This window comes from Mitosporidium daphniae, assembly GCF_000760515.2.
Source record: "Mitosporidium daphniae strain UGP3 chromosome Unknown contig-10, whole genome shotgun sequence".
Lineage (NCBI taxonomy): Eukaryota > Fungi > Microsporidia > Mitosporidium > Mitosporidium daphniae.
The window spans coordinates 50,686-74,058 of NW_013546722.1; the positions used below are offsets into that span (position 1 = coordinate 50,686).

Below are 23,373 nucleotides of genomic sequence, written 5' to 3' on the forward strand. Positions count from 1 at the left end.
AAAAGTATAAAAGCGTGCCAACCAAATTTTTGAATGCATCGGATGCACCTCTGTGGCCTAAAGTGGCTTCTGTCTATCCAGGGCTTTGAAAAATTACAACCCATTCCAAAACCCCTCGATTGCAACTACGTTCTTGATCCCTTGGCCTTGTGCCCAAAAATAGCCTTTAAAAAAGCACAGGACCCCTCTTTAAAAGGAAAAAATTCCCAATCCGGAGCAGAAAGCCCGGCACTTTATTCCTTCCTTAGATCGGCAAACATATTGATGCGTATTCCACTAGAGAAGACCGCGCTTATCAAAATCTTCTCCATGTATTGTCACATGTCGCGTTCATTTTTTCAAGCATACTTTGATGCCAAGAACAGCGTAAATATCTAATGATATACATGAGAACAAACAGCTCCTATACGTGAAAATACCAAAAGGGTCGTTGCATCATTGAAGGTTTATAGTGCAGAGGCCACTAAATATGGCATGAAGGTGCTTAACGAGAACCACTCTGGACCATGGGGCATGCGCCTGCTCCTTCTACGTTTCTCAAGCGAACCGTTATTTTCTCATGGCCGCCAAGAGCCGTTTCTAGCCAAAGGCATTATTGAGGCTCAAGCAAAGAAAGAGCTTATCAACAAACTCGCTCATGTAGCGTGCTATTTTTCGTTAAAGAATAAATTTTTTGTTACTATGTTTAATGAGCATCCCTCCCTTTGGGAAATATATCTACAAAAGAAATGCATGGAAGTTAGCACGGCCGTTGCAGCAAGCGCAGACTTTCTGCATATACTTTCCATCGCTACGGCGCCTGGCATGGTAATCGGGATTACCGGACCCCCAGAGTGCGGAAAATCATTCATGTTGGCCATGGTCGCACTTGTTTCTGCTGCCGAGAGCAGCATTATTATCGGTAAGTTCAGGTTTCTTTTGCTAGATTCTGAAGGTGGGTTTCCGGCACGTCATCTTTTGGCCAGACTCGCTCAAAAATACTTTTCCAACGCTCACGCGCTCCACAACAACCCTGGAATGCTTCAAACTTGGTTCGAGGTTCAAGATATGGATGAATTTTACGTTGCATTTGTCGAAGCCCTGAAAACGACCCCGGATGGGGCATTGTTGCTGATTGATTCACTTACACGGCCACTTCGTTTTTCGATGGCATCCAAAATTTTGCCGGGAAATGATTGTACCCTGCCAGCAAACCTCAAGACGGTTTCGTGCCTAATTCAACATGCATCCAAGGATCTCGGAAACTCTGTATCGGGAATTTGCTGATTTTGTCGTAGGTGGCGTTCACAAACCATCAATCCAGGATAGGTTCACCACGGCCCGCCTTTGCACAGATGATCTGGAATCGGTGCTGTGACCTGATGATCACCATGCTTCAGCTGCAACCAGATGGCTATTTCAAGCTTCAAATATCGACGCCAACAGTGCCACCCCGTATCCTTTTTGTAAATGCAGAAAATCTTTCCACGATTTGCTGATGAGAAGACCAACACCACGGACTTGATCTTCTGCCATCGGGAGCTTATTGAAATTGAATTTATGTGGGCCATTAAAAAGTAATTTAATCAAACGTCTGCCGGAATGGAGCAGAGGAAATTAAGAGACGCTTTATCGAGCTTGCTAACGAGCAGATGGGCTGAAAAGCGGCCCCGCCATAAGGGGACCACGATAAAACTCGATCTATTCGCGATCTGGGCAATATGGCATCCGATAGGGAGTGGTTCCAAAGCCTCCCTTAAGGAGGGGGAAAGTTCTTCTATACGCACGAGTTGACTCTTGGCCTTTTCCTTGGTGGGTACAAGTGGTGTGTCTTGTACAGGCAGCTTATCTTGTTCAAATTCAATTGACAAGTTTGTGTCGGTAGAATTAAGTTGATCTGAAGCATCCTGCGGGGCACCATCAACTTGGTCTGAAGCATCCTGCGGGGCACCATCAACTTGGACAGGCGCTGCACTATTCTTATTTGCAGAGGCATTATCCGTCAACAGAGAAAGGATATCCGAAGGATCACTGATAGAAATAATTCGTGAAGTGTCCATAAATGGTATCAAATAAGGCAATGCCGAGTATTTGATTCGATACGAGTCGTTGCCATCTTGGCGCGCAAATGCAGCAAGACCCGTATATAGCACGAGGTGAGCTGCACCTCTAGCGGACCATGCTTCTGAAAAACTTCGAGCTTTTGCAGAAATCAGTGAAAGATGAGGTAAAAGTTTCTGGCTTTGACCATCTTCAGAGTCACCATCGGGCGTCTTCCTGGCAATGATGAGATCGGTGAGTGGTGTTTTAGAGACACCTCTAAGCCCCCACTGGTCCAGTGCTACATCAATCGCCTCAGCAAAATAAGCAGGCATAGGATCCGCTTTTTGAGCAGATACCGCCTCCACTTTAGATTTTGATTCCACAACTCCATCCTTAGATTGAGGCACTAGGTCCGCCCGATCACAATGTTTGCTTTCAATCACTGCAACGAAAAAGCCACCAGTGTCCTGAAGGTGAGGATAAAAGCGCATGCATCGCTCTGTAGCGAGATCTGGGGAACCCCTAGACAGACCCGGTCGCCGTTTAAGATCAACAAGCTGTTGGGTGCAATCAACAAGTGAAAACTCCGCATGGCGTTTTTCAAGGACCGCTGCGATAACATCCTCATTCTCAATTGGATTCATGGAGCATGTAGAATATACTAGCTTGCCTCCTGGACGCAATAGCGAGAGCCCCCTGTTGAGGATGGCAATTTGCAGCGGCTGCAGAGCCTGAGCGTCTCGTTCGCTCCATGTGCGCCAGATCAACTTATTCTTGCGAAGGGTACCATCGCCTGAACAAGGAACATCACAGAGGATCTTGTCAAACTTTTGAGACGTCGGGAATTGCGAGGCATCCACTGTGGTCACCACAAGCGATGGTGAGTTCATACGCTTTACTTGGTGTACCATCATTGAAGCACGATCAACATCCACATCATTTGCCACAACGACACCTGTAGGCAGAGGCAGTTGCTCGCTACAAGTTGCAGGGGTTTCAAAAGATCCAGTATCCGGGCCACATCGCATCATCTCTACCAGCTGGCATGTCTTTGAGCCTGGGGCGGCGCACATATCCAGCACAGAATCGCTGGGTAGAGTTTTGAGAAAGAGCGGTGGGATCATAGAGACAGCTTCTTGGCGGCAGATGTTACCAACTTCTGTTTCACGCACCAAAAGACTGTGTAGCTTGGCATAGTGCGTTTCTCGCCGCACCTGAGTGCGTCCCGCAGCTACTTTCCAGGCTGAGCCTGGCGCAGGATACCATTCGATGCGCTCCAGAAAAGAAAACTCCTTGGAAAGGTATTTTTCCAAAAGCCCAGACATCGAGGAAAACGGCAGGCGGAAAGTAACAGGAAGTGGCTCTCGCATCCGCCCAATAAAATCTTCCCACTCCTGCTCTGGAATAACAGATCCCCTGTAATAAGACTCGAAACGGTCGTTTTTTAGCTCGATTTGGCGAAATTCAGCACGCGGGCGAGATGCTGACAAGGTCGAGAAGGGCTTCTTCTGTGCACCACTTCTTTTGCGTCGCTTACTAAATGCCATGTGGGGGCGGTTGCAATTCGAAAACCGTGTATTTTTGTTGTGGGTTTTATTTTTATTTTTTATTTTAATTTTAATTGTCAATTTGGTTCAATGAATTCCGGATGCTTTAGCACGTGGGCAAAGCTGGCGCTGTTTTGATATTATTGAAAAGCAGCGGAAGTTCTGTCGTGGCGTTTGAGGAGTGCCCAACCGCACATATTGCCATCCACTTTTTGAGACTTGCTTCCGAGTCAGCATACAGTGAGTGGCGTACACCGCTGTCGCTGATCAAGTGGAAAGCATTGCGTTGGTGCAGACGCTCTGGATCGGCCGCTTTCACACCAATAATATTGGTCAGCTCGATGGTGAGGAGAGGAAGCACAGCTTCTTTCTGTTGATAGGGATAGAGCAGGATCCTGCCTGCAGCAACAACAGCCCAAAAGCGGCGCCAAGTGGAAACTTTCATTGGCGAGGAGTTTCTTTGCAGAAGCGTCAAATAGTCGGCATGTGCTGGGATGCCATTATGCTCCTGAAGATTGATCAGAGAAAGGAGTGAAGTTGGTCTTGACCGCCATTTTGATTTGCTAGGTGTGGGCGCGTAGAGTGCAGAGACAGAGAGTACCAAGCGGGCAACACCGGACGCACCGGCCATTGGTAGTATCAATTCGAACCACTGCGGTAACTTTGAGTGGGCCGCTGAGACAAGATCGACGCGGAAAATTGTGGACGCTATGAATGGTTCTTCCTTTCTCCTAGCGTTGAGGATGGGGCTTTCCGGAGTTTTGGACCCGTCCATCCTGTCAAATATAGTAGATCCCCTTCTTCCTTTCATAAGCAAGCTTTTTGGAGAGAGACTTGAGAACGAAGACTTGAATAGGACCGAATCAAGAATAGCCTTTGCCTTTCCCAGGGAAGACCCTGTCGATGATTTCATGCTGGAATGAATCGAGCGGCTGGACGAGAAATCCTCGCACATGCCGGGGCTAGATGTGACTGCTGCTAGTGACACATGAATGTCAATGGATTCCTCTAGTGTTGGAAAGAGAAATGCTTCAGAGATAGCACGTGGACTTCCACGCTTTTTGCCAGAGGGAATGCGGCAAGAGCGAAGTTGAGCATCGCGGACTTGAAAAACAAGGATTCGAGGCTCCTTTGCTCCATCTTCAAAAGAACACAGGTGGAGAAGTACTGCAGAGCAACCAAGCGCCTTTGCCGCTGCTGTATTGACAGTTGGAATCGAGTTATTTCTTTCTTGCATGAACATGACGGGTGTTGTATGATGTTTCGGCGACGCATCCTTCGAGCGCCCATAAAAAAACTCATCAATATCTGCATCGGGAGCATGTTTTTCCTGTGGATATGTGTCAATTTGAGCAAGCGTATGCTTAGGCGGGGTACCCGGCGCTGGAGGCGCAGCCCCCAATGCCATTTTAACCCACGAGTAGAAGGGGGATGCTTCTGTGGAATCCAAACGCGGGAGGGTCGAGGTACCTGTCGATGGACAAACAACGGTGTGCAAATGTATGTCATCCGGCAATATCACGATACCTTTGTTGATACCATCAAAGAACGTTGTTGCAGCAAAGGGAGAATGGCATGCTAGCGAAGACGAGCTCTCATTTGGGCTGTTTTTAGCACCAAAGGGCTGTTTAGCTTCTTTTTTCGTCAGCATGTTTTTGAAAATTTGCAAGCGAACGGAGATTCAAGACTTGTTTCATATTTGGCGGTCACACGCTTATTGGATAACGTAGCGCCTGGCAACGTCTTGAAAAATAAAAATTGCAGCTTCCAACTTTTGTAAATTGCCGGCTCCAAATTAATTTTCGTCAATGTAAACTCAACGCAAGTAGACAGACGGCTATCAATGGGGCTTGCCAAGATTTCATTAATTGCATTCAATGGCAGTATTTAGCCGAGAAGATGATCGAGTACTGTCCTCAATCGACAAAGCACGCCATAGCGAGTCATATCTTTCGATGAGGCAAAAAAATCTCATTTTGTATATTCCATTTAAATCTAATAATAACATGGGCCTACAGTACAATGGTTACCAACCCTCATCCCTGCCTAAACGGACCAAAATTAATTGGTCGTTTATGGCACTTAACTTGATGTTATCTTAATGGATTATGACTAAGATATGAAGTTGCAAGTCCTTTAATTAATTTTAGCTCTGCTTTCGTAATAGTGGGTCACAATAGTCTTTGTGAAGATATCGATTGTGTAGAGAGATTTTGCGCGGGTAAATCCATTATCCACTATTTTCTTGAGATCTTGTGGTATTTCCTCAACACCCAAGTTGCTATCATAAAGCCTAGCCAATAAATCGACAAGATCTGCAGGCGGAGAAAAAGACTCACCATCAGCTGGTTGAGGCATCAAATACCCCGACCTCATGTGCTCAATAATTTCCAATGGACCCCCAGATGCCATTGCTACGGGGAGGCAGTGGGAAAGCATTCCCTCAGCAATGCCCATGCCAAAATGTTCACCAGAAGCAGTGTACAAAAGCGCTTTGGAGTGACTAAGGAAAAAGCTCTTCTGTTCATTTGTGGCATTCACAATAAATAGAACATCAGCGCCATCTTTAGGTTGCTTTTGCGAGGAAAAGACGATTTCATTAGCATGTGCGACCGTAAACGATAACGAGTACGACTTGCACAACGCTACAAGGTCATGCAAAGGCTTCAAGTTCTCAATCTCGATGTCATTGCCTCCACCGGCGATCACGGCAGTAAAGCTTACATTTCGCTTTTTCAACTCGCTTGTTAATACCAGAGCTCGCTCGAGACTTTTGTGTATGCTGAATCTGTTGATCGAAACGATGCAGTTGGTGTTTTTGACAATGTCACATATTGGATTTTTCTTGAAAAACGAATGCGAAGCTACATCGCTGGAAATGGGCTGTGAAATTCCTGGATACAAAACATCCACATCTCTGCATTGCGGATAGTGTTTCATGATGGCATTCTTAGAAAAGTTGGAGTTCGCATAAAGAATATCGACGCATTGAATTCCGCTTTTTTCAATAATGTTGACAAGCCCGCGATAGAGCCTGACTAGGATTCCCTTCTGTAAATGGCCGAGATATGCAAATTCGGGGTAGTGGCAATAATACACAAGGGTTGGTTTTTTATCAGCCTTCATGAACATCAGCTTCATTATCAAAAACAAAAGGATAACAGCTGTTGGAAACTGATCGCATATGATGATGTCGTGAGAAAGAAGCACAGTTAATTGAAGCACCACCAGAAGGATGCACTTTAAAAAGCTAAAAACCTGGCGACAATAGCCACCAATCGAGCTCGGAAAATGAGAGTTGATTGAAACGATGTTTACCATGTGCTCATCAGAAAAACACTCTTTCTTCAAATTGTAGTCTATGGTGAACATGGTAGTAGCATGTCCCTTCGCTTCAAAAGAAAGGGCTGCGTTCAGGAATAAGCGAGTCGAGCCCGACATACCCTCGAAATTAGGATGGATTATGGCGATGCGCAGGGGCTTCTCTAGTGGCTTTGCTTCACGTTGGGGCTGTTTTGGCGGCATCGTTCCAAGTAATCCAAATTAGGAATGGTAGAAGGGTAAATTTTAAAGCGATTTACTTGGTGGAAATGCGACCAATAGCTGCGTGTCATCTGCTCTTAATTTTACGCAAGTGCGATAAACCGGGCCGATGCCAGGGTAAACACAAAGTTGGTGACTACCGGCAGGGGTAGGATTAGGTGGCACATATTTTATACAAAATTAATGACATTTGCGGTGTCGTAAACCGTTCTGATGACAATGAAAAAATTGTCTTTCTCGCCCTCAAAGTGCATATATTTACGGTCGTTTTCCAAGAAAACCGCATCTTTTGGGGCATCCTCGGAAACCCAAATTGCTCTCCAGCCGCATCGAAGAGCCCCATAAATGTTTGACAAACTGTCGTCAATCAACACCGGAAAATGACCCTGCGGAGTAGAGGCGATTTTCGTAACGGCCCTGAAAAGGCTGAGTTGTGGCTTGCAAAGAAAGTTTGGCACAGAATAGTCACAATAGATTATTCCATCAAACCAAGAAGGAGAGGCACAACTAGGCTCGGACCGTTCAAACTGGACACCAAAAAGAAAGCTCAAAGTATGCAGGGAATGAGATGAGCCTGCATTCGTAAGAATCCACACATGTTCGATTCCAAATGTCTTAATTTTGTCAAAGAGATTAATTATTTTCTTTGGGGAGTGATTTGGAAGCGATTTTTTAATATCGATTCCACCATCAACAAAAGTATCGTATTGCGACGGGTCCGTGCCTGGGTGATGCAAAAGTAAGCCTTTAATGGCAAGACCATAATCTGTGTGGTATTTTTGTGCAAGAAAATAGGCCTCTTCCTCAGACATGTTGTGAACAGTCGCACAGAATGATAATATCCTCTGTCTCACAACATCCGAAATACCGGAAGATTGCGGATAAAGACAATTGTCCATATCGAAAAATAGCACCTTTTTTCCCGCCAGTTTGACATGATCTGTTTCCGTTAATTGTTTAATTTGAAGATCTGAAGCATATTTCATTGATGGTTGATGGTAGAATTCGCAAATCGGATCAAAGTCTATCAGATGGCTATGTGAAGATGGCATTGCGTACATCTTTATGGGGATAGTTTCTTTTGATGCATCTTTTGAAATATCTCCCGACAAAGCAAAGGTTGATGTAATGCGGTCCACCATTGGTGCAGCAAGTTCAACACGAGGTGAAACAAGATTGCTTACTTGTTGGGTCATAATGAAAATCAAAATTCCTTGACTACAAAATGCACAAGTTAAAAATTTAATGGGAGGGGGTTACGGTTGAATTTGACGAAATTAACCGAGCTGTCAATCAATGGTACATACATATGGAGCTCAAATGTCCAAATAATCTGCAACAACAAGCAAGTCTAAAATTTCACCCGAATCTTCTCCAATCGAAAATCCATCGATTCTATTACACAGGTCTCGGATCTTTGATGGCGCTGTGGAGGACATCGTGGTAGATATCAGTTCTTCTGTTTTAACTTTGTATGCCATAAATTCACACACCTTCTGAAGCAAATGTGTCGATATTCGATCCAGAATAACTATATGTGGTGCACTATGATTGGTGTTGCACCGATAACAGCAGCATATGATGCGTTGCTTAGAATTGGCGTCTGTTGATGGTGCGTCAGCAGGATGCAAAATATCTTGTCTGCAGTTCACAGCCCTGTCCAAAAGCATACGTCGCAAAAGCCCGCTTGTTTTTGCCTCCTCAACGGTGATATTGAAGGGCACGCCTTCTTTACTGACAAGTGTGATCCTCGTCTTGGTCTCCATATCAAATGTTGCAAATTGGCATTAAAATTAAATTTATAAAGAAATCGGATTTAGAATTTAAATTTTGTATAGCAAAGGTATGCAATAAATTGGTTTCTTTTCCGTACAAACTCTTCATTTTTTAATCCATTGTCTAACTTTGTCTTGTAGATGGGTCGTCGTCCTGCTCGTTGCTATCGCTACTGTAAGAATAAGCCTTACCCAAAAAGCCGTTTTTGCCGCGGTGTTCCGGAATCAAAGATCCGAATTTTTGATCTTGGTCGCAAAAGAGCTACCGTTGAAGAGTTTCCTCTATGTGTCCATCTTGTTTCTGATGAATATCAACAGATTTCATCCGAGTCTCTTGAGGCCGCACGTATTTGCGCCAACAAGTACATCACAAAGGTGTGCGGAAAAGATTCATTCCACATGCGTGTCAGAGTGCATCCATTCCACGTCATTCGTATTAACAAAATGTTGTCTTGTGCTGGTGCTGATCGTCTTCAAACAGGTATGCGTGGTGCCTTTGGAAAGCCTTACGGAACCGTTGCTCGCGTAAATATTGGACAAATTATCTTCTCCGTCCGTGCCAAAGAGGCAAACAAAGCTGCGGTTATTGAAGCTCTTCGCCGTGCCAAGTACAAGTTTGCCGGTCGCCAAAAGATCATCATCTCTAAGAAGTGGGGCTTTACAAAGCTCAATAAGGCAGAGTTTGTCGAAGCGCGCTCCAATGGGCTGCTTGAAAACGACGGATGTTATGTCAAGTACTTGAATAATCATGGGCCTCTCAAAGCATACTTTAAACGCCAGGCCAAGCTCCTTCTTTAAGCAATAAATTCTAACCCCAAACTTGGAAACTTGGCAATAACCTTTGCTTTGTGCACAGCCAGACATTTCTAGTGTATTTTTATGACCTCCAGGCTCTTTTTAATTTGGTTTAATTTTTACTAGCAATAACGTTAGCAATATGCAATTGTAGAGCCAATCACGTTACTTTTTATCATCATCATCATCAATGGGCACTTCCAGTTGCAGCGACAGCAGTTCCTGTTGTAGTGGGAGTTCGCGAAATTTATCCCATTCTTCAAGTGAAGGATTATCTGATTCGGATAAATCTGTTCTTTCCTCTGACGGATCCTCGACACTTTCACAAGAATTTACCTCTTCAGATGATGAGGAGTGGAGCGAATCTACAGAATCGTCTTTGGAAGATGCAGGGGATGATGAAAAGGAATTTAAAGTCAATGTTGCAGAGATAGAGCAAGATTTTAATCCAGAAGCCGAGGTATTTTGTCAACTTAACAAGTTAGGTTTCTCCATTTGACCCGGTTGATGCCTCCAATATTCTTCCCCATAACAGGAAGAGACGCCTCATACCACGGGAGCAACAAAATAAATAATCTCTCAATTAAAAAACTCGATCATAAAATAAAGTGAACGCAGAAGTTGAGCCTAGATAGCAATTACCGCAGTGGTGTCTGCAACCTGAATTTAATTTTTCCGCTTTAAAAGGTGTACACATTGAGGCTATACACGACACACCGAACCCTAATTAGTTGTAGAAATTGTTTGTAACGCCAAGAAGAGGAAAAAGGGGTCGCTCACTGCATTGCCAATGTATAGCGAGGTCGCTGACAAATACAAGCTTGTACTTAAGGATAGGGATAGGCTTGATATGGCGGAAGAAATTCACAGCCTTGCATTAGAGGCTGCTGATGAAGAGGAGTGGAGAAACGGGTTAAAAGGAACCGCAAATTCGAGGTTTCTTCTTCTCCTCGTAATTGAAATTTTGGTGTGGGAGTTTTCGTCCATGCCGAGGCTCCGGTCTGTACACCAGCGCCAGCTGATCAATAGGTTTCGGTCTGCGCTTGTACTGCTTTTGCCGCCATTGCCTGGAGGGCGAGGTGAAAATTCTCAAATGATCTTTGATCGTGAGGCGCGTGAGAATCATCAAAACCAGTCCAAAAATATCAAGGATGATTTTGCGAAATGCTCCTATTTAAAAACATGGGCTGATGAAAGGGGAGAGAGTGACAGCATGTGCGATGCCAGCGTTAATTTGGAGGACGCTGCAGAAAACCTGATTGCCGCTATCATCGGAGACTCTATGGAGTTGGAGGGCATCAAAATGATAACGCTTGTTTTGTCGCACCTCCCAAAGCTCAACTTGAACGACTCTCTTGGTTCCTCACTTGTAAGGTCCATACGCATGGTGCTTGGTGGCCAACACGATAGGAGCCAGTTGCTGATAGTCAACGCTGCTATTCAACTATTTATTCTTTTGTTTGAAGGCGGAAGTCTTTTCTGGCTACATCAGAAAGATGGCTTGTTAGTTGAGCTGCTTGAAGAGGTTGTTGTCTTGCTACCATTTACTCCTGTGCTTGCGGTGCGACTTGCAGCGATACTGGTCCGTGAGACGCAATGGGCTCTACCGGTGACACCCCGTATTCTTAAAGCGATGGTGCAAGCATTTGAAATGCTAATGGGGGCCATTGGAAAATCTAATGTAGCATTCTCGGCTATCGCACATATGCTAACAGACCTGATCAGGCCATTATGGTCAAACCATCTCACGGGAGAACCACGGCACCAATTGACAGCTATGGCCTTCGAGTTGCTCGCATCAAGACACGAGACATCGCCGGCACTTCATCGTCTTGTCGCCACATTGCTTTCTCTGGAGATCACTGAATGGTGTGTGGCAGAATGTGCTTCAAACAACGGGCTTATTTCGAAGCACTCGCAAACAGTTTCACTAAAGTTCCTTGATTTGGAGAGCGAAACAGGATTACGCATCTTACTAGATGCGGTCAATGGCGTCAACGATGGGCTTCGCTCCAAGTGGACTGCCCTTGATGTAAAGCTTCCACCGCCCACTGCCGAGTTGCTTCGTCGAAATGGCGTGCTGCCATTCTACATTGCACTTGCCTCACGGTGGAGGCAGCTAACCCCAGCGCTTCCAGCCATCATTTCTCTGCTCTCATGGGCAGAAGACAGGGACAGTTGGCGCGCGATTGCCCATCATTTGCTCTCTGTATCAAATGGCCATTTCAACCTTGAAAGCCACGAAAATGTTACCCAGCTTGGATGGCAAAGTCCTCCGCAAACCATCGAGAGTGAACAAAATACTCACACTGACACACAGTTTGTTAAGAAAACAATCGATGTTATTTCTAGAAACTCTTCACCTGTAGACATCTGGTTGGTGTTAGAGCTTGCCATTCATTTTGAAACAGACATCGAGTTTATTCGGCGTCTTAATCATTTGAACAGCTTAAGTCGGTTTGTTTTTCCAGACCAAGAGCTCGATCCCGCCTGTGTTGAGGATCAAAAAATCTCACATGAACACGTCGTCTTACAATGGCTTTATGCGCGGTCTGTGAAGACTTCCGAAGCCAGTTTTCGGCCTTTGTTAATTTCTCCATACGACGGGCCTTTGGCAGTCGTGTCACCATCCAGGGTTACACTTTTACGAGAGCGTTTGGGTAAAGAGACAGATCCTCTTATTTCTTTATTCACGGACCCTTCTTCTTGTGCTATGTCTCACTTTCAGGGTGAAGTTTCTGCGATGGAATCCGGTACCAGAACAAAGACAGTTTCACTTTCACATCAAAAGTTTGATATTCCCATGTTAGATGCATCCTTGAAAGATCAAAAAGTACCTTCAGATATGTCCCTTGCTTGCATCAGAGTGGGACTTGCAGCGAAGATGCTTCTCGATACTGACCCTACGCATCTACCCGCTATTCTCGATGTCCTTCTCTCGCTTTTCGAACAAAAAGACACGTGTAAGATGTTCATGGAAGAAATAATTGAACACTGGATTCTTGAGACTGTTTTATTTGATGCACTACATACAAATAATAAGTCTTTGACCCCGGCTCCATCTGCCTCCGCATCATCTAATTCGCCTACTTCTGTTCCCCCGATGTCGGTTGCTTTAGCCCTTGAAGTGAGGACATGGATACAGACCCAAAACAAACGACGCAGTTCAATACCTCACCCACGCAGCATGAGTGGGTTAGAACTACGTTTAAGCCGGCATACCGGCACAATTTCGGAGAATTCTCATTTTATTCGTGATCTAAGACTCGATGTGTATCTCGATACGAGTCACCAATGCACTGAAATTGAAAATACATCAGATGTATTCGATGGGTACTCTCGTTGGATCATGTGTCGAGCTCTCGCTGTAGCAGGTCCACATGCTTGGATTTCAGAACTACAGAGCTCGCTCAGAGCAATGGTGCCTATTAGCCGTCTGCAAATTCCGCTTTTCCATGTCGGAGATACCAATATCATTGATGGTGACAGCGAACTGTCTTCTTATGTCTCATTGGAAGGCATTGCTTCTCCATGGAGCGACACCATTTGTTTAAGACAGCTTTTAAGTGTCCATGGGGATATCGGTTTCTGGCTACGACGAGCAGAAGGTGAGCGGCAGTTTGGGGCTTTTATGGCGATGCTACTCTGGGACAGCAAGTGGCGAGCCTCTTTGCTCAAAAATACCTCCATCAGCAACGATCGGGATTTGATGCGACATCTTCTTATCTCCAGCCTCGATGCAACTATTGCCGTCCTGCTCCTTCTTGCCGGAAATATGACGACAATAGAGATGAAAGAAACTAGCGTCTCCACAACTGTTGACGACGGGCGGTTGCGCACAGCATTGGGGCAGCTCGTGCGGGCTGTTGCCCTCGATTCGCCTGAAGCGCTGTTTACGACGTCGACGACGCGATGTTGGCGCGTGTTATGGATACTCCTCTCGGGACGTCATCATCCGCTTGTTGAAGCGATTGCAATGCTTAATCTGGATCTTGAGAACTGGCCTAGATTGCAAAGTGCTGCGTTAAACGCCTTTACAACTCTTGACCCTGCTTTTACAGCTCACGCTTTACCACAGCTACTGCTTAAAACGGCCCCTCTGGATCCACTCGTGGGAGAAATTTCAAGCACAATTGCAGGGGAACCTTTCAGTGTACTTCGGCTCATTCTCTCTGCCTTTCTGATGGGTGTTACACAGTCATTGCGTCTTTCAGCTCCAACTATCGATATTGTTGTCGAAGAAACAAGAATGGCATTGCTGGAGGCTATACCTGAGCTTTCATCAGATGATGCCGCTAAAGCAAATCATTATCTTGCGTGCTTTAGGGGCGCTCGTCGCACCAGAAAGTCTTCAGGCACCATTGCGGACCTTGCGGATAAAATTTCTCAAGTTCTCCTCCCAGGGCCGTCATGGATATGTACGCTTATTTCTGCCTCTGGAGCACAGTTCCTGGTTCATGCATTGCGCGCAGCCATTTGTACCTCCTCTGATAAGTATGAATATCAAAATATTGATTCACTTCTGACCGGCGAAGATCCATTGGATTCTATTGCGGATCGCAAATCTTACAACAGTGCTAACGATGTGCCAAAAAGTGAGCTTGGAAATGGCTTTGGATTTCTTCTCGTACAGCTTTTAGTGCATAGATGGCCAGAGCTTGTTACCATGCATTTAGCGGATGCTCCCTCGTCGGTTAAACTTACCATCGGCAGGATCCTCATCAAATTAGAGCTTTCACGCCGAAGGCTGACTGCAGGTGGAACTGTCTCTGCCATTTCACAAACGGCTTCAGATTCATACCAACCCCTTTTGCAAATGGCGCTTCATCAGTCACAGACTTCTATGGGTTGGAAACCCGCAGAGGCGCTCTTTCTACTGCTTTCTTCTCGCGAGACGGATCCTATTGACATGGCAGAGTTTTTGTGTATCGAAGAGGCCTTGCTAATGAAAATGCCTGAACTTCTAGGTAACGACATCCTTGCGAGCCATTTGATGGCGACAGAGAGTCGGCACGGAGGACCACCTTCGCATCTTCTCACCAACTGGCGCATGTCTGAGGTGGTTCCAGAGCACATGGAAACCTATATCCCATCCATTCAAACCTCTTTGGCATCTGGATTGCCCGTTGTAGCCTCGTCTTGTGCATTAGAGCGTTCTCTTAGTGATGCACACCATGCATGGCGACAGGGGCATGCCAGCTGGGCTATTGCTCTGTTGCAACATGATTTAGGTTCATGTAAACATCTTGAAGTGAAACGAGATCTGCACCCGCTTCCAAGCCAAAAGCAAAAGCCGCAAATGGGCTCGACCAGGCTGTTTGATTCTGCGAGCGCTAGCTTAACACACATCGAGGCCATACTGACACTAACCAGATGGACTGCAGAGGCAAGGGCTGCAGGTCCCGCTACTATTGATCGGCTTTATCGCCGCGCAGAAGCAGCATACTATGAGGCTGGAGGGCCGCCTCCGTTTTATAGACCGTTATCAGAAGACATCGCACTTTCTCATGCCAAAAAAGATGCCATGAAAGACGCCATGAAAGACGCAGCACCTTTTACAAAAGATGTGTTTTATTCTCTTGGAGCACTTGCCGGCGCGCCACTTTATTCTGCCTGGGGGCTATGGGCGGATGATATGGCCCGTAAAACCAAGGACATGTCTCTTATTGCCACTGCTCTACGTGCCTATGCGGGATCTCTGAGCCTGCAATCTAGAAATATTGATACACCTGTTCGCGAGAATGCAAATCTCGACAGCAATGGACATAATCGACATTTTACAAATGCGCTGTTGCTAACCTTACGGGTAGCCCATCTCTGGTTCAGGGAAGGTGATCGAGTCGATGTTTACATCAGGCAGTGGTTTGGCGACGATGGCATAGTGACTCCAGATATTTGGCTAGTACTCGTACATCAACTTGCCGCACGTCTTGGGGCAAAGTCTGCGTCTAAAAGCTCTGAGAACGATCTTCTGAATCTTTTCGAGCGCGATGCTGCAGATAATCAAAGTTCGAAGCCAGCATTGGTTCACATATATAAACGCATGGCTATAGCGCATCCATTTTTGGCGCTTTATCCACTCTTTTACGTGCTTGGTGGGCCAACAAAGGCAGAGACTGGCGGGGCATCTAGTGGAGGTGCAGCCGCACAACTAATGGTGGAATTAGCAGCAGGACCCATTGCGGCAGAGCTCAGAGCAGCAATCCAACTCGCCGAAGCCTCCGTAGAGCTTGGAGTACGGTTGCCACCCACTGGATCTGGTAGCAATTTTTCTCTCGATAGCTCTTGGTATGCGGTCCGTATCAGCAGGAGCGGTGGGCTTGCTGCCCCCGTGTTGACAGCCACTTCTAAGACACCTACGACTGATAAATGGCCGCTAGTAGTTGGCTGGGCAGAGCGTGGCCGTGTCTTGAACGGCATCAACGCACCAAAAGCCCTCGATTGCTATGGTAGTGACGGGCGCTCTTATCCTCAGCTTTTTAAGGCACGTGATGATCTACGACAGGATGCACTCGTACTTCAGGTGATGCAATGTTTGGGCGATGCTAGTGATGCTAGTCGTCGTGGTGGTGGGATTTCCACACAGCTTTATCCCGTTATTCCGCTGCAAAAGTTTGTAGGTGTCATTGGGATGCTTTCAGATACACTTGTTCTTGGGGATTGGCTTGTGGATGCCCATCGGCGACTACGCCCGAAAGATATGCGACCAGAGCAAGCTACTCGTTTGATGGCAGATACTTTTCGACGCAATGGTTCCAAAAAAGCAGAGCTTCCTCGTTCTGGTGCCAATTTAACCATCTCTGGTAGCACCCATGATTGCGCAGATATGCTGAGATCGACTTTCCAGACTGTTCGAAGCTCATTTGCACCGGTTCTACGCCACTTTTTCTGGGAAGCTAATGGATGCAGCTGGCGAGAAGGTGGTGCGCAAGGCTGGCTTCAAGCCCGCATTGCTTATAGTGAATCTGTTGGTGTTTCCTCGATGCTCGGCTGGATGGTGGGGCTGGGAGATCGCCATCCGCAGAATATTCTGATCTCACGCGAGTTGGGGACTCTTTGTCACATAGATCTCAACTTGATCTTTGACGCAGGACAGCAATTGAAGATTCCAGAGCTGGTCCCTTTCCGCTTAACACCAGACATCTGCGATGGGCTTCTGCGTCCCTGGCGCAATGAAATGACCAGACCTGTGCGAAGCGCTTCTGAATCCAGCACAATTTCTGGAAGCATTCATTCTGCCATCTCCGGCTGCAAATTTTTCCCTTCTAGTTCACAAGTTTTCCTCCCAGATTCAGACTCTAAATCGACTCGTTTTGACGATGATCTATTTCTGCCGTTGGGAATTTTTGGGAGAGTCGCTTCAAAAACCTTACTGGCATTAAGGAGCCGATCTGAGCTCATTTGCATGCTCTTCGAAGCATTCCGCCATGACCCTCTTTATGTACAATCTCGCAATTCGCCTGCAGATGCTGACAAGGACTTGGCGCGACTGCGCGAGAGACTAGCATCGACCTCGCTATTGAGCGCCGAAGCTCAAGTCAACGCTCTTGTTCGAGAGGCAATTGATGAGCGCTCGCTTGCCGCCATGTATCATGGTTGGCAAGCCTGGATGTGACTGACGCCAGCATATGTAAGGGTCGAGTGCATTGATGAGGCCTTCTCTAAATTGGGGAATTCCTTAATTAATACGCAAATCCAGAGATTTGTGAAGATTTTTCTTGCAAGCCCGTCGTTATTTCTGTCAACCTTTTATCGAACCAGGTCTGGATGTGAACTTCGGAGAAATCGGTGTTTGTGCGACATGCGAAATCACAAACAACATTCCCTAAACTAATCGGTTTTTCATCATAGGTCATGTGTCCAACTTCAACACCGCCGTTGTCCGGAGAATCTAATGCAGCCTGCAGTGATAAACGCCCCATACTTACACAAGAGCAACGTCGTCTGCATCACATCAGGTCTGAGCAAAGACGTCGGTTTCTATTGCGGGAGGAACTTTACAAGCTTTATGGTCTCATCCCAAATAGTAGCGGCAGCTCCATTGATGCCATACTATCTCAAGCTAAACATGGTGGGCCGCTTAACCTCTCCGAAGCCACCATTATCAAGAAGGGTTTGTGCTGAGATTTTAAGTTTAGCCATTGGGTATATCCAATACCTCAACGATGAGCGGTTATTTCTGGAAAGCAAGCTTCGGAATACACAGGGCGAAAGACCCCGTACTGCTTAACGGCCCAGCCAATAAAATTAGACTTTCAGTGACTGCGTTTTGACGTGTATCCCAGAATTATTAACAGGGCTTTTATAAAAATAGGATGCTTAAAAGAGAGGACTATTGATGGGGTCGTACGTTGTCGGCGACAGCCACATACAGGTTTTGGATGACGCGGCAGGCGCATTCAATAGAGCGTGCGTCAGCATCAAAGAGGTCGTGCCAGTGTTTTGGAAGCCCACATCCAAAGTCACGGGCTGCAAGAAGAATCGATGCACACGCGATCACGTTTGGCTGGAACAGGATGTTTGCCGGGGTCCTGAAACTATCATTGATATATCCGAGCGCTTTGGACATCAGCGCTGCATCATGAATAATCTCCAACACCTTTGCATAGTTGACGAGGAGTCCGTAGGGAAGATTTACCTCGAGCTTAAACCCAATCTCACGAAGGATGACAGCCTCTGCGAAAGTGGCCCTGTCCCGCCACTCATAATAATCCGCACCAATATAAGCGAGTAGCGGCATTTGCGTTGTAGATGTGTCTGCATCATTTAATACACCCGAGCGCTGACCATTCTCTTCCTGGCCGATAGGAGGAATTGAAATTGAGGAGACCAGATATGTCGTGTTGACAATATCACGGACACGGCGGATATTTTCTGTTAACTTTGAAGCAAGCAGGAGCACGCCCATAGTGACATCCTACGACCAATAAGTGCCCATCCTACCACCATCGGTAGCTTTTCCTGCGAGATGCGACAATAAAACCGTGCAAAAAGTACCTGCGCCACGGCAATCGTAACTTGGGGCCTATTTGATAAGGAAATGAAACAATCTAGCATGGTGGCATGTAGGCGGTTAGCTTGAAATGTAAAGTATCAAAAACACTAACTTACAACTCGAGAAGCTTTGAGGCAGAAGATATCAAAAAAGTTGCATTCAGGAAGTCGCGACAATAAAATGCAGAAAAAGGATCTGTCGCACGAATTTCCCGAATCGAGGGATTCGCTACAAATTGATCATAGGAGGCCAAAATATTGGAGAAGGTCTCCATTTTCGAAAAAATAAATGGGCCCTGCGAGGCTCGAACTCGCGACCTCAAGATTATGAGACTTGCGCGCTACCGACTGCGCCAAGGACCCGCACTTAACGATCAAATCATTACTATACATATAATTAAAATAACCTTCTAGATCAAGTATTCTATGAAGTGTGGAATATTTCTGTATTTTCAAAATTTTATTCCATCCCCGCCAACGGCCCGTTTTTTGTCATATCTATCGCAAATATTTGAGATTTTGCCACAATTTTCGCCAATATTCGACCGAAACAATATTCAATCTTTCTACGCCTCTCGGCAAGTCCGGGGTTGCTGTTGTTAGGATATCTGGGCCAGACTCGCTTTCTATCCTTTCTCAGCTGAGTGGCTGTGTCGAGTTTGAGGAAAGGAAGATGAAGCTTGTAAATATTTATGATCCCACATCTGGTAGTTTAAAACAGTTAATTGATACATCCATGGCGGTGTACTTCAAAAGTATCTTTATTAGCTTATCTTTAGAGCCAAATAGCTTTACCGGAGAAGACATCGTGGAGCTCCATACACATGGGTCCGTTTCTATTATTTCAAAGCTCCTGTCAGTGCTGTCTGTATATCCGAATTCTCGCGCTTCACGACCGGGTGAATTCACACAACAAGCGTTCTACAACGGCAAGTTGGACCTGACAGAAGTCGAAGGCCTTGATGATCTTCTCAATGCCGAAACGGACGCACAAAGAATTGTCGCGTTGGCACAGCTCAAGGTTTCGATAGTTTTTTGCTTTTTTACAGGGAAATACTTCTTCGCTGGTCGGAAAGTGGCGTGCATTATTGATTGAAGCGATGGCGCGGCTCGAAGCATTTATCGACTTTGGCGATGACGAACAGATTTTTCAAGTCGATCAAGCTGTGTGTGAAGAATTGCAAAAATTGGTCACCGAACTTCAATTGCACCTCAAAGACCATAGAAGAGGAGAAATTGCCAGAGACGGGGCTAGGGTTTGCATTTTGGGAAGGCCTAATGCCGGAAAGAGTTCCCTTTTCAATTTACTGCTGCAAAAGAAAGCCTCTATTGTTTCAAGTATCCCAGGTACAACGAGAGACATAATTCAACGATCAACCAACATTGGAGGATATGCTGTGCAACTATTTGATACGGCTGGAATTCATCATTCATCACAATGCCCCATTGAAACCGAGGGGATTTCCATTGGCCTGGAGGAGGCTCAAAGGGCCGATTTTCTCATATTTGTGATTTCTTTGGAAGAAAAATGTCACTCTTCGCTAAAATCATTCCTTGCATGGCTAGCTTTATACTTACCAAATGCGGCCGAAGAGGAAAGAGATATTATCAAAAAAAAATCGCTCTTTTTGCTTAGCAAACCCGACTTACTAGCCGATGCTGGTTTGAAATCAAAAATCGAATCAGAATGGAGGAACCATTTCGGCAGCAATGTCTTTCTGTGCACGCTTACTCAGGATGCTGGCAACATCAATACCTTATTAGCCGCTTTGCAAGCACTGCTGAAAGACAGAATTGGAATGGACATTCATTCCCCGCATGATTGTCCTGTTTTTTTCCGTGAAAGACATAGGCCCCACTTGGTTGAATTGGAAAGATGCGTTTCAAATACTTTGCAGCTGCTAAAAGATCCTGCAAGCTGTGATTTTGTAATAGCTTGCGAATTATTGAGACAAGGATGCACGCAAATTGGATACGTCACCGGTAAAATCTCTTCAGAAGATATTCTTGATGCTCTTTTTAAGAATTTCTGCATTGGAAAGTGAAAATGGACATTGGTAGCTTTTGGGGGCTCCTAATTACACTTTTAACGGTGAAAAAGATGTCAGGTATCACCTTCCAAAATGCGGGTTATCGGTATTTTCGAGCCAAAGCAGGCTTTCCAAATTTGAAGCTTTTATTTGTTTCAAAATGCACCTTAAATATACGATTCTTACGCAAAAGTAAGTGTTGAGATTTCACTGTAAAATTATATAGTCAAATAACGGTGAAATAAAGGCGATTTCGTACGACAATTTCCATTTTCGATTGAAATATATTGTAGATTATCCTTGAACCCGGGTAAACGATTGATATCTTTATTTTGAGAATTCGGCGAAACGATTGTTGTAATTTTAAAATAAATAAAAAGGCTACACTGAACTTTTGCCGAGTATGATGACGAGGCCAAAGGCACACAAAAGTGGGACGAGCTGCGAATTAAAATTTCGGAGGTTAATTTGCCATTTGAGAAACTATTGCTTTAATCTGCCCATTAGATGCATGTTTTGCACTGCAGAGCAGTCTAAATTATGACAATCTTTTTGATAAACAGGCATCCTTCCTATTGACGTCATACCGTAAAAAGAGGCGATATAGCTTGCTCTTCAACAAATAGTGCCGAGGACGCTTGCTGTCTGCAGAAAATTCCATCCACTTCTGAATTGTCTTTTAGGCTTTTGGTAGTCCTTGGGGAACACGAATCCCACATGACGTCGCGAGATGGCTCCAGATTCTCCGAAGTTAGCTAAAAAGGGGTCTTAATAAAAAGGGTGCTATTTGGGCGATTTACGGAAAAGTATCATGTCTTTCCCTTCTCCCTTCTCCCTTCTTCCTTCTTTTCCAGTTTAAAGTATTCCAAAGCCATAAAGGCAGAAGTATCAATCAATGTTAAAGCATTGATTGGGTTCTAATAAAGGATTTTGATTTTAGCACTGAAATAACGGACTTTCCAGGAATTGAGCCTGGATGGGCCAGACAAGCCCATCCAGGCAAGCATGTGTTTTAGCGTTGTAATTGAGAGAAACCTGCGGGATGCCACAGCTGCGAATGCCTTTAAATTGATATCGGCCTAAATTGGGGCTTATAGTGCAATTTTAACTTGTTGGCATAGCTTTAAACTTAATTGCGTATTGCTCATGAGACCTTTCTATTTTAGAGGTTTTCTTGCTCGCCCATTGCAAAGAATGAATCAATTTTCTCTTTTGAACAATTTCTCCTCTGTTCCGTCAAAATATAGAGAAGAACTCGATTCTTTTGGGACAATTAGTGTTCCGGATGAAAAATACTGGGGTGCTCAAACACAGCGCTCACTGTTGAACTTTGAGATCGGTGGGGTGGAAGAAAGAATGCCGCCCCCTCTTATTCATGCCCTTGGCATTATCAAGCTTGCAGCTGCAAGAATCAATCATAAACATCGCAAACTATCAACAGAGATATCATCTGCTATCGAATCGGCTGCAAAGGAAGTCATTGATGGGAAGCTAGACGATCATTTTCCTCTTGTTGTTTGGCAAACCGGCTCGGGAACGCAAACCAATATGAATGTCAATGAGGTAATGGTATTAGGCTCCCCCTAAAGGTCATCTCAAATAGAGCTATCGAGATGCTGTCGGGAAAGAAAGGAAGTAAAATACCGGTTCATCCAAATGACCATGTGAATATGGGACAGTCAAGCAACGACACATTTCCGACAGCAATGCACATTTCCTGTGCATTGGCTCTTCATAGGCAGCTACTTCCCGCCCTTGAGAAGCTCAAAGCAACTCTTCATCATCAAGCATTCGAGAAATTTTCCCATATAATCAAAATCGGGCGAACTCATCTGCAGGTACCATTTTATGCTTTTAGCCGCGTAGGATGCCACTCCAATAACTTTGGGGCAGGAAATTTCGGGATACCATTACCAGATACATCTTTCTGGGGATCGCATAAAAGGCGCACTTCCTCGTCTTTATTCCCTCGCACAGGGTGGAACTGCGGTGGGCACGGTTTTTGTCAACCGTTAATTCGGGTTAGGGCTTGAATTCGTTTAAAGGATTTGACCAAGAAATTGCTGCCGAGATTTCTGTCCTTACGGAAATCCCATTTGTCACTGCAAAAAATAAGGTTTTATTTTTGGACGTTCTCATGAGGCAAATAGTTTGAAGCATTAGCCACTCATGACACTCTGGTGGAAGTTTCTGGGATCCTAAATACGCTTGCCGTGTCGTTAATGAAAATTGCAAATGATATCCGCTTACTTGGAAGCGGCCCAAGATCGGGCCTCGGAGAAATATCGTTGCCGGAGAACGAGCCTGGTTCCTCTATCATGCCGGGAAAGGTAGCGTTTTTATGTAGCGACTTTAGGTAAATCCAACTCAATGCGAGGCCATGACAATGGTTTGTGCCCAAGTGATGGGAAACCATACGGCCATCACAATTGCTGGATCCAATGGCCATTTTGAGGTATAGATGCTGTATAGCTAATTTGCAGTTAAATGTGTTCAAACCAGTGATCATTAAAAATGTTCTGCAATCTATCCGTCTCCTCTCAGACGCCATCATTTCTTTTGACAAGCATTGCATATCTGGAATACAACCAAACACTAAACGGATCGAATGGCTTATGAATCAATCATTGATGTTGGTCACGGCGCTTAATCCGCACATTGGTTACG

The 23,373-nt window shown here is 45.3% G+C and overlaps 14 protein-coding genes across 14 annotated transcripts; 7 read left to right on the forward strand and 7 right to left on the reverse strand.

Moving 5' to 3' along the window:
* Positions 1-474: 474 nt before the first annotated feature.
* DI09_10p350 (uncharacterized protein) lies at positions 475-1,266 on the forward strand (the record flags this gene model as incomplete). Its single annotated transcript, XM_013384111.1, has 1 exon — positions 475-1,266. One exon carries the CDS (start codon positions 475-477, stop codon positions 1,264-1,266), a length of 792 nt encoding a protein of 263 aa, XP_013239565.1.
* Positions 1,267-1,565: 299 nt separating this feature from the next.
* On the reverse strand, positions 1,566-3,569 carry DI09_10p360 (S-adenosyl-L-methionine-dependent methyltransferase; the record flags this gene model as incomplete). The annotated part of the gene is made up of 1 exon (XM_013384112.1): positions 1,566-3,569. One exon carries the CDS (start codon positions 3,567-3,569, stop codon positions 1,566-1,568), a length of 2,004 nt encoding a protein of 667 aa, XP_013239566.1.
* Positions 3,570-3,675: 106 nt separating this feature from the next.
* On the reverse strand, positions 3,676-5,220 carry DI09_10p370 (uncharacterized protein; the record flags this gene model as incomplete). Its single annotated transcript, XM_013384113.1, has 1 exon — positions 3,676-5,220. The coding sequence occupies one exon, from the start codon at positions 5,218-5,220 to the stop codon at positions 3,676-3,678; it is 1,545 nt and encodes a 514-aa protein (XP_013239567.1).
* Positions 5,221-5,705: 485 nt separating this feature from the next.
* Positions 5,706-7,094, reverse strand: DI09_10p380 (UDP-glycosyltransferase/glycogen phosphorylase; the record flags this gene model as incomplete). Its single annotated transcript, XM_013384114.1, has 1 exon — positions 5,706-7,094. The coding sequence occupies one exon, from the start codon at positions 7,092-7,094 to the stop codon at positions 5,706-5,708; it is 1,389 nt and encodes a 462-aa protein (XP_013239568.1).
* A 188-nt stretch (positions 7,095-7,282) lies between these two features.
* DI09_10p390 (uncharacterized protein) lies at positions 7,283-8,308 on the reverse strand (the record flags this gene model as incomplete). Its single annotated transcript, XM_013384115.1, has 1 exon — positions 7,283-8,308. One exon carries the CDS (start codon positions 8,306-8,308, stop codon positions 7,283-7,285), a length of 1,026 nt encoding a protein of 341 aa, XP_013239569.1.
* A 120-nt stretch (positions 8,309-8,428) lies between these two features.
* DI09_10p400 (uncharacterized protein) lies at positions 8,429-8,878 on the reverse strand (the record flags this gene model as incomplete). Its single annotated transcript, XM_013384116.1, has 1 exon — positions 8,429-8,878. One exon carries the CDS (start codon positions 8,876-8,878, stop codon positions 8,429-8,431), a length of 450 nt encoding a protein of 149 aa, XP_013239570.1.
* A 150-nt stretch (positions 8,879-9,028) lies between these two features.
* DI09_10p410 (uncharacterized protein) lies at positions 9,029-9,685 on the forward strand (the record flags this gene model as incomplete). Its single annotated transcript, XM_013384117.1, has 1 exon — positions 9,029-9,685. The coding sequence occupies one exon, from the start codon at positions 9,029-9,031 to the stop codon at positions 9,683-9,685; it is 657 nt and encodes a 218-aa protein (XP_013239571.1).
* A 187-nt stretch (positions 9,686-9,872) lies between these two features.
* Positions 9,873-10,257, forward strand: DI09_10p420 (uncharacterized protein; the record flags this gene model as incomplete). The annotated part of the gene is made up of 2 exons (XM_013384118.1): positions 9,873-10,142; positions 10,168-10,257. The coding sequence occupies 2 exons, from the start codon at positions 9,873-9,875 to the stop codon at positions 10,255-10,257; spliced, it is 360 nt and encodes a 119-aa protein (XP_013239572.1).
* A 518-nt stretch (positions 10,258-10,775) lies between these two features.
* On the forward strand, positions 10,776-17,297 carry DI09_10p430 (uncharacterized protein; the record flags this gene model as incomplete). The annotated part of the gene is made up of 1 exon (XM_013384119.1): positions 10,776-17,297. The coding sequence occupies one exon, from the start codon at positions 10,776-10,778 to the stop codon at positions 17,295-17,297; it is 6,522 nt and encodes a 2,173-aa protein (XP_013239573.1).
* A 239-nt stretch (positions 17,298-17,536) lies between these two features.
* DI09_10p440 (uncharacterized protein) lies at positions 17,537-17,806 on the forward strand (the record flags this gene model as incomplete). Its single annotated transcript, XM_013384120.1, has 1 exon — positions 17,537-17,806. The coding sequence occupies one exon, from the start codon at positions 17,537-17,539 to the stop codon at positions 17,804-17,806; it is 270 nt and encodes an 89-aa protein (XP_013239574.1).
* Positions 17,807-18,014: 208 nt separating this feature from the next.
* On the reverse strand, positions 18,015-18,951 carry DI09_10p450 (cyclin L2; the record flags this gene model as incomplete). Its single annotated transcript, XM_013384121.1, has 3 exons — positions 18,015-18,599; positions 18,680-18,707; positions 18,794-18,951. 3 exons carry the CDS (start codon positions 18,949-18,951, stop codon positions 18,015-18,017), a joined length of 771 nt encoding a protein of 256 aa, XP_013239575.1.
* A 398-nt stretch (positions 18,952-19,349) lies between these two features.
* DI09_10p460 (uncharacterized protein) lies at positions 19,350-20,721 on the forward strand (the record flags this gene model as incomplete). Its single annotated transcript, XM_013384122.1, is given in 3 exon segments — positions 19,350-19,431; positions 19,456-19,706; positions 19,726-20,721. 3 exon segments carry the CDS (start codon positions 19,350-19,352, stop codon positions 20,719-20,721), a joined length of 1,329 nt encoding a protein of 442 aa, XP_013239576.1.
* Positions 20,722-20,866: 145 nt separating this feature from the next.
* On the forward strand, positions 20,867-22,293 carry DI09_10p470 (putative class II fumarate hydratase; the record flags this gene model as incomplete). Its single annotated transcript, XM_013384123.1, has 2 exons — positions 20,867-20,898; positions 21,873-22,293. The coding sequence occupies 2 exons, from the start codon at positions 20,867-20,869 to the stop codon at positions 22,291-22,293; spliced, it is 453 nt and encodes a 150-aa protein (XP_013239577.1).
* Positions 22,294-22,728: 435 nt separating this feature from the next.
* Positions 22,729-23,155, reverse strand: DI09_10p480 (uncharacterized protein; the record flags this gene model as incomplete). Its single annotated transcript, XM_013384124.1, has 2 exons — positions 22,729-22,913; positions 22,957-23,155. 2 exons carry the CDS (start codon positions 23,153-23,155, stop codon positions 22,729-22,731), a joined length of 384 nt encoding a protein of 127 aa, XP_013239578.1.
* Positions 23,156-23,373: the final 218 nt, after the last annotated feature.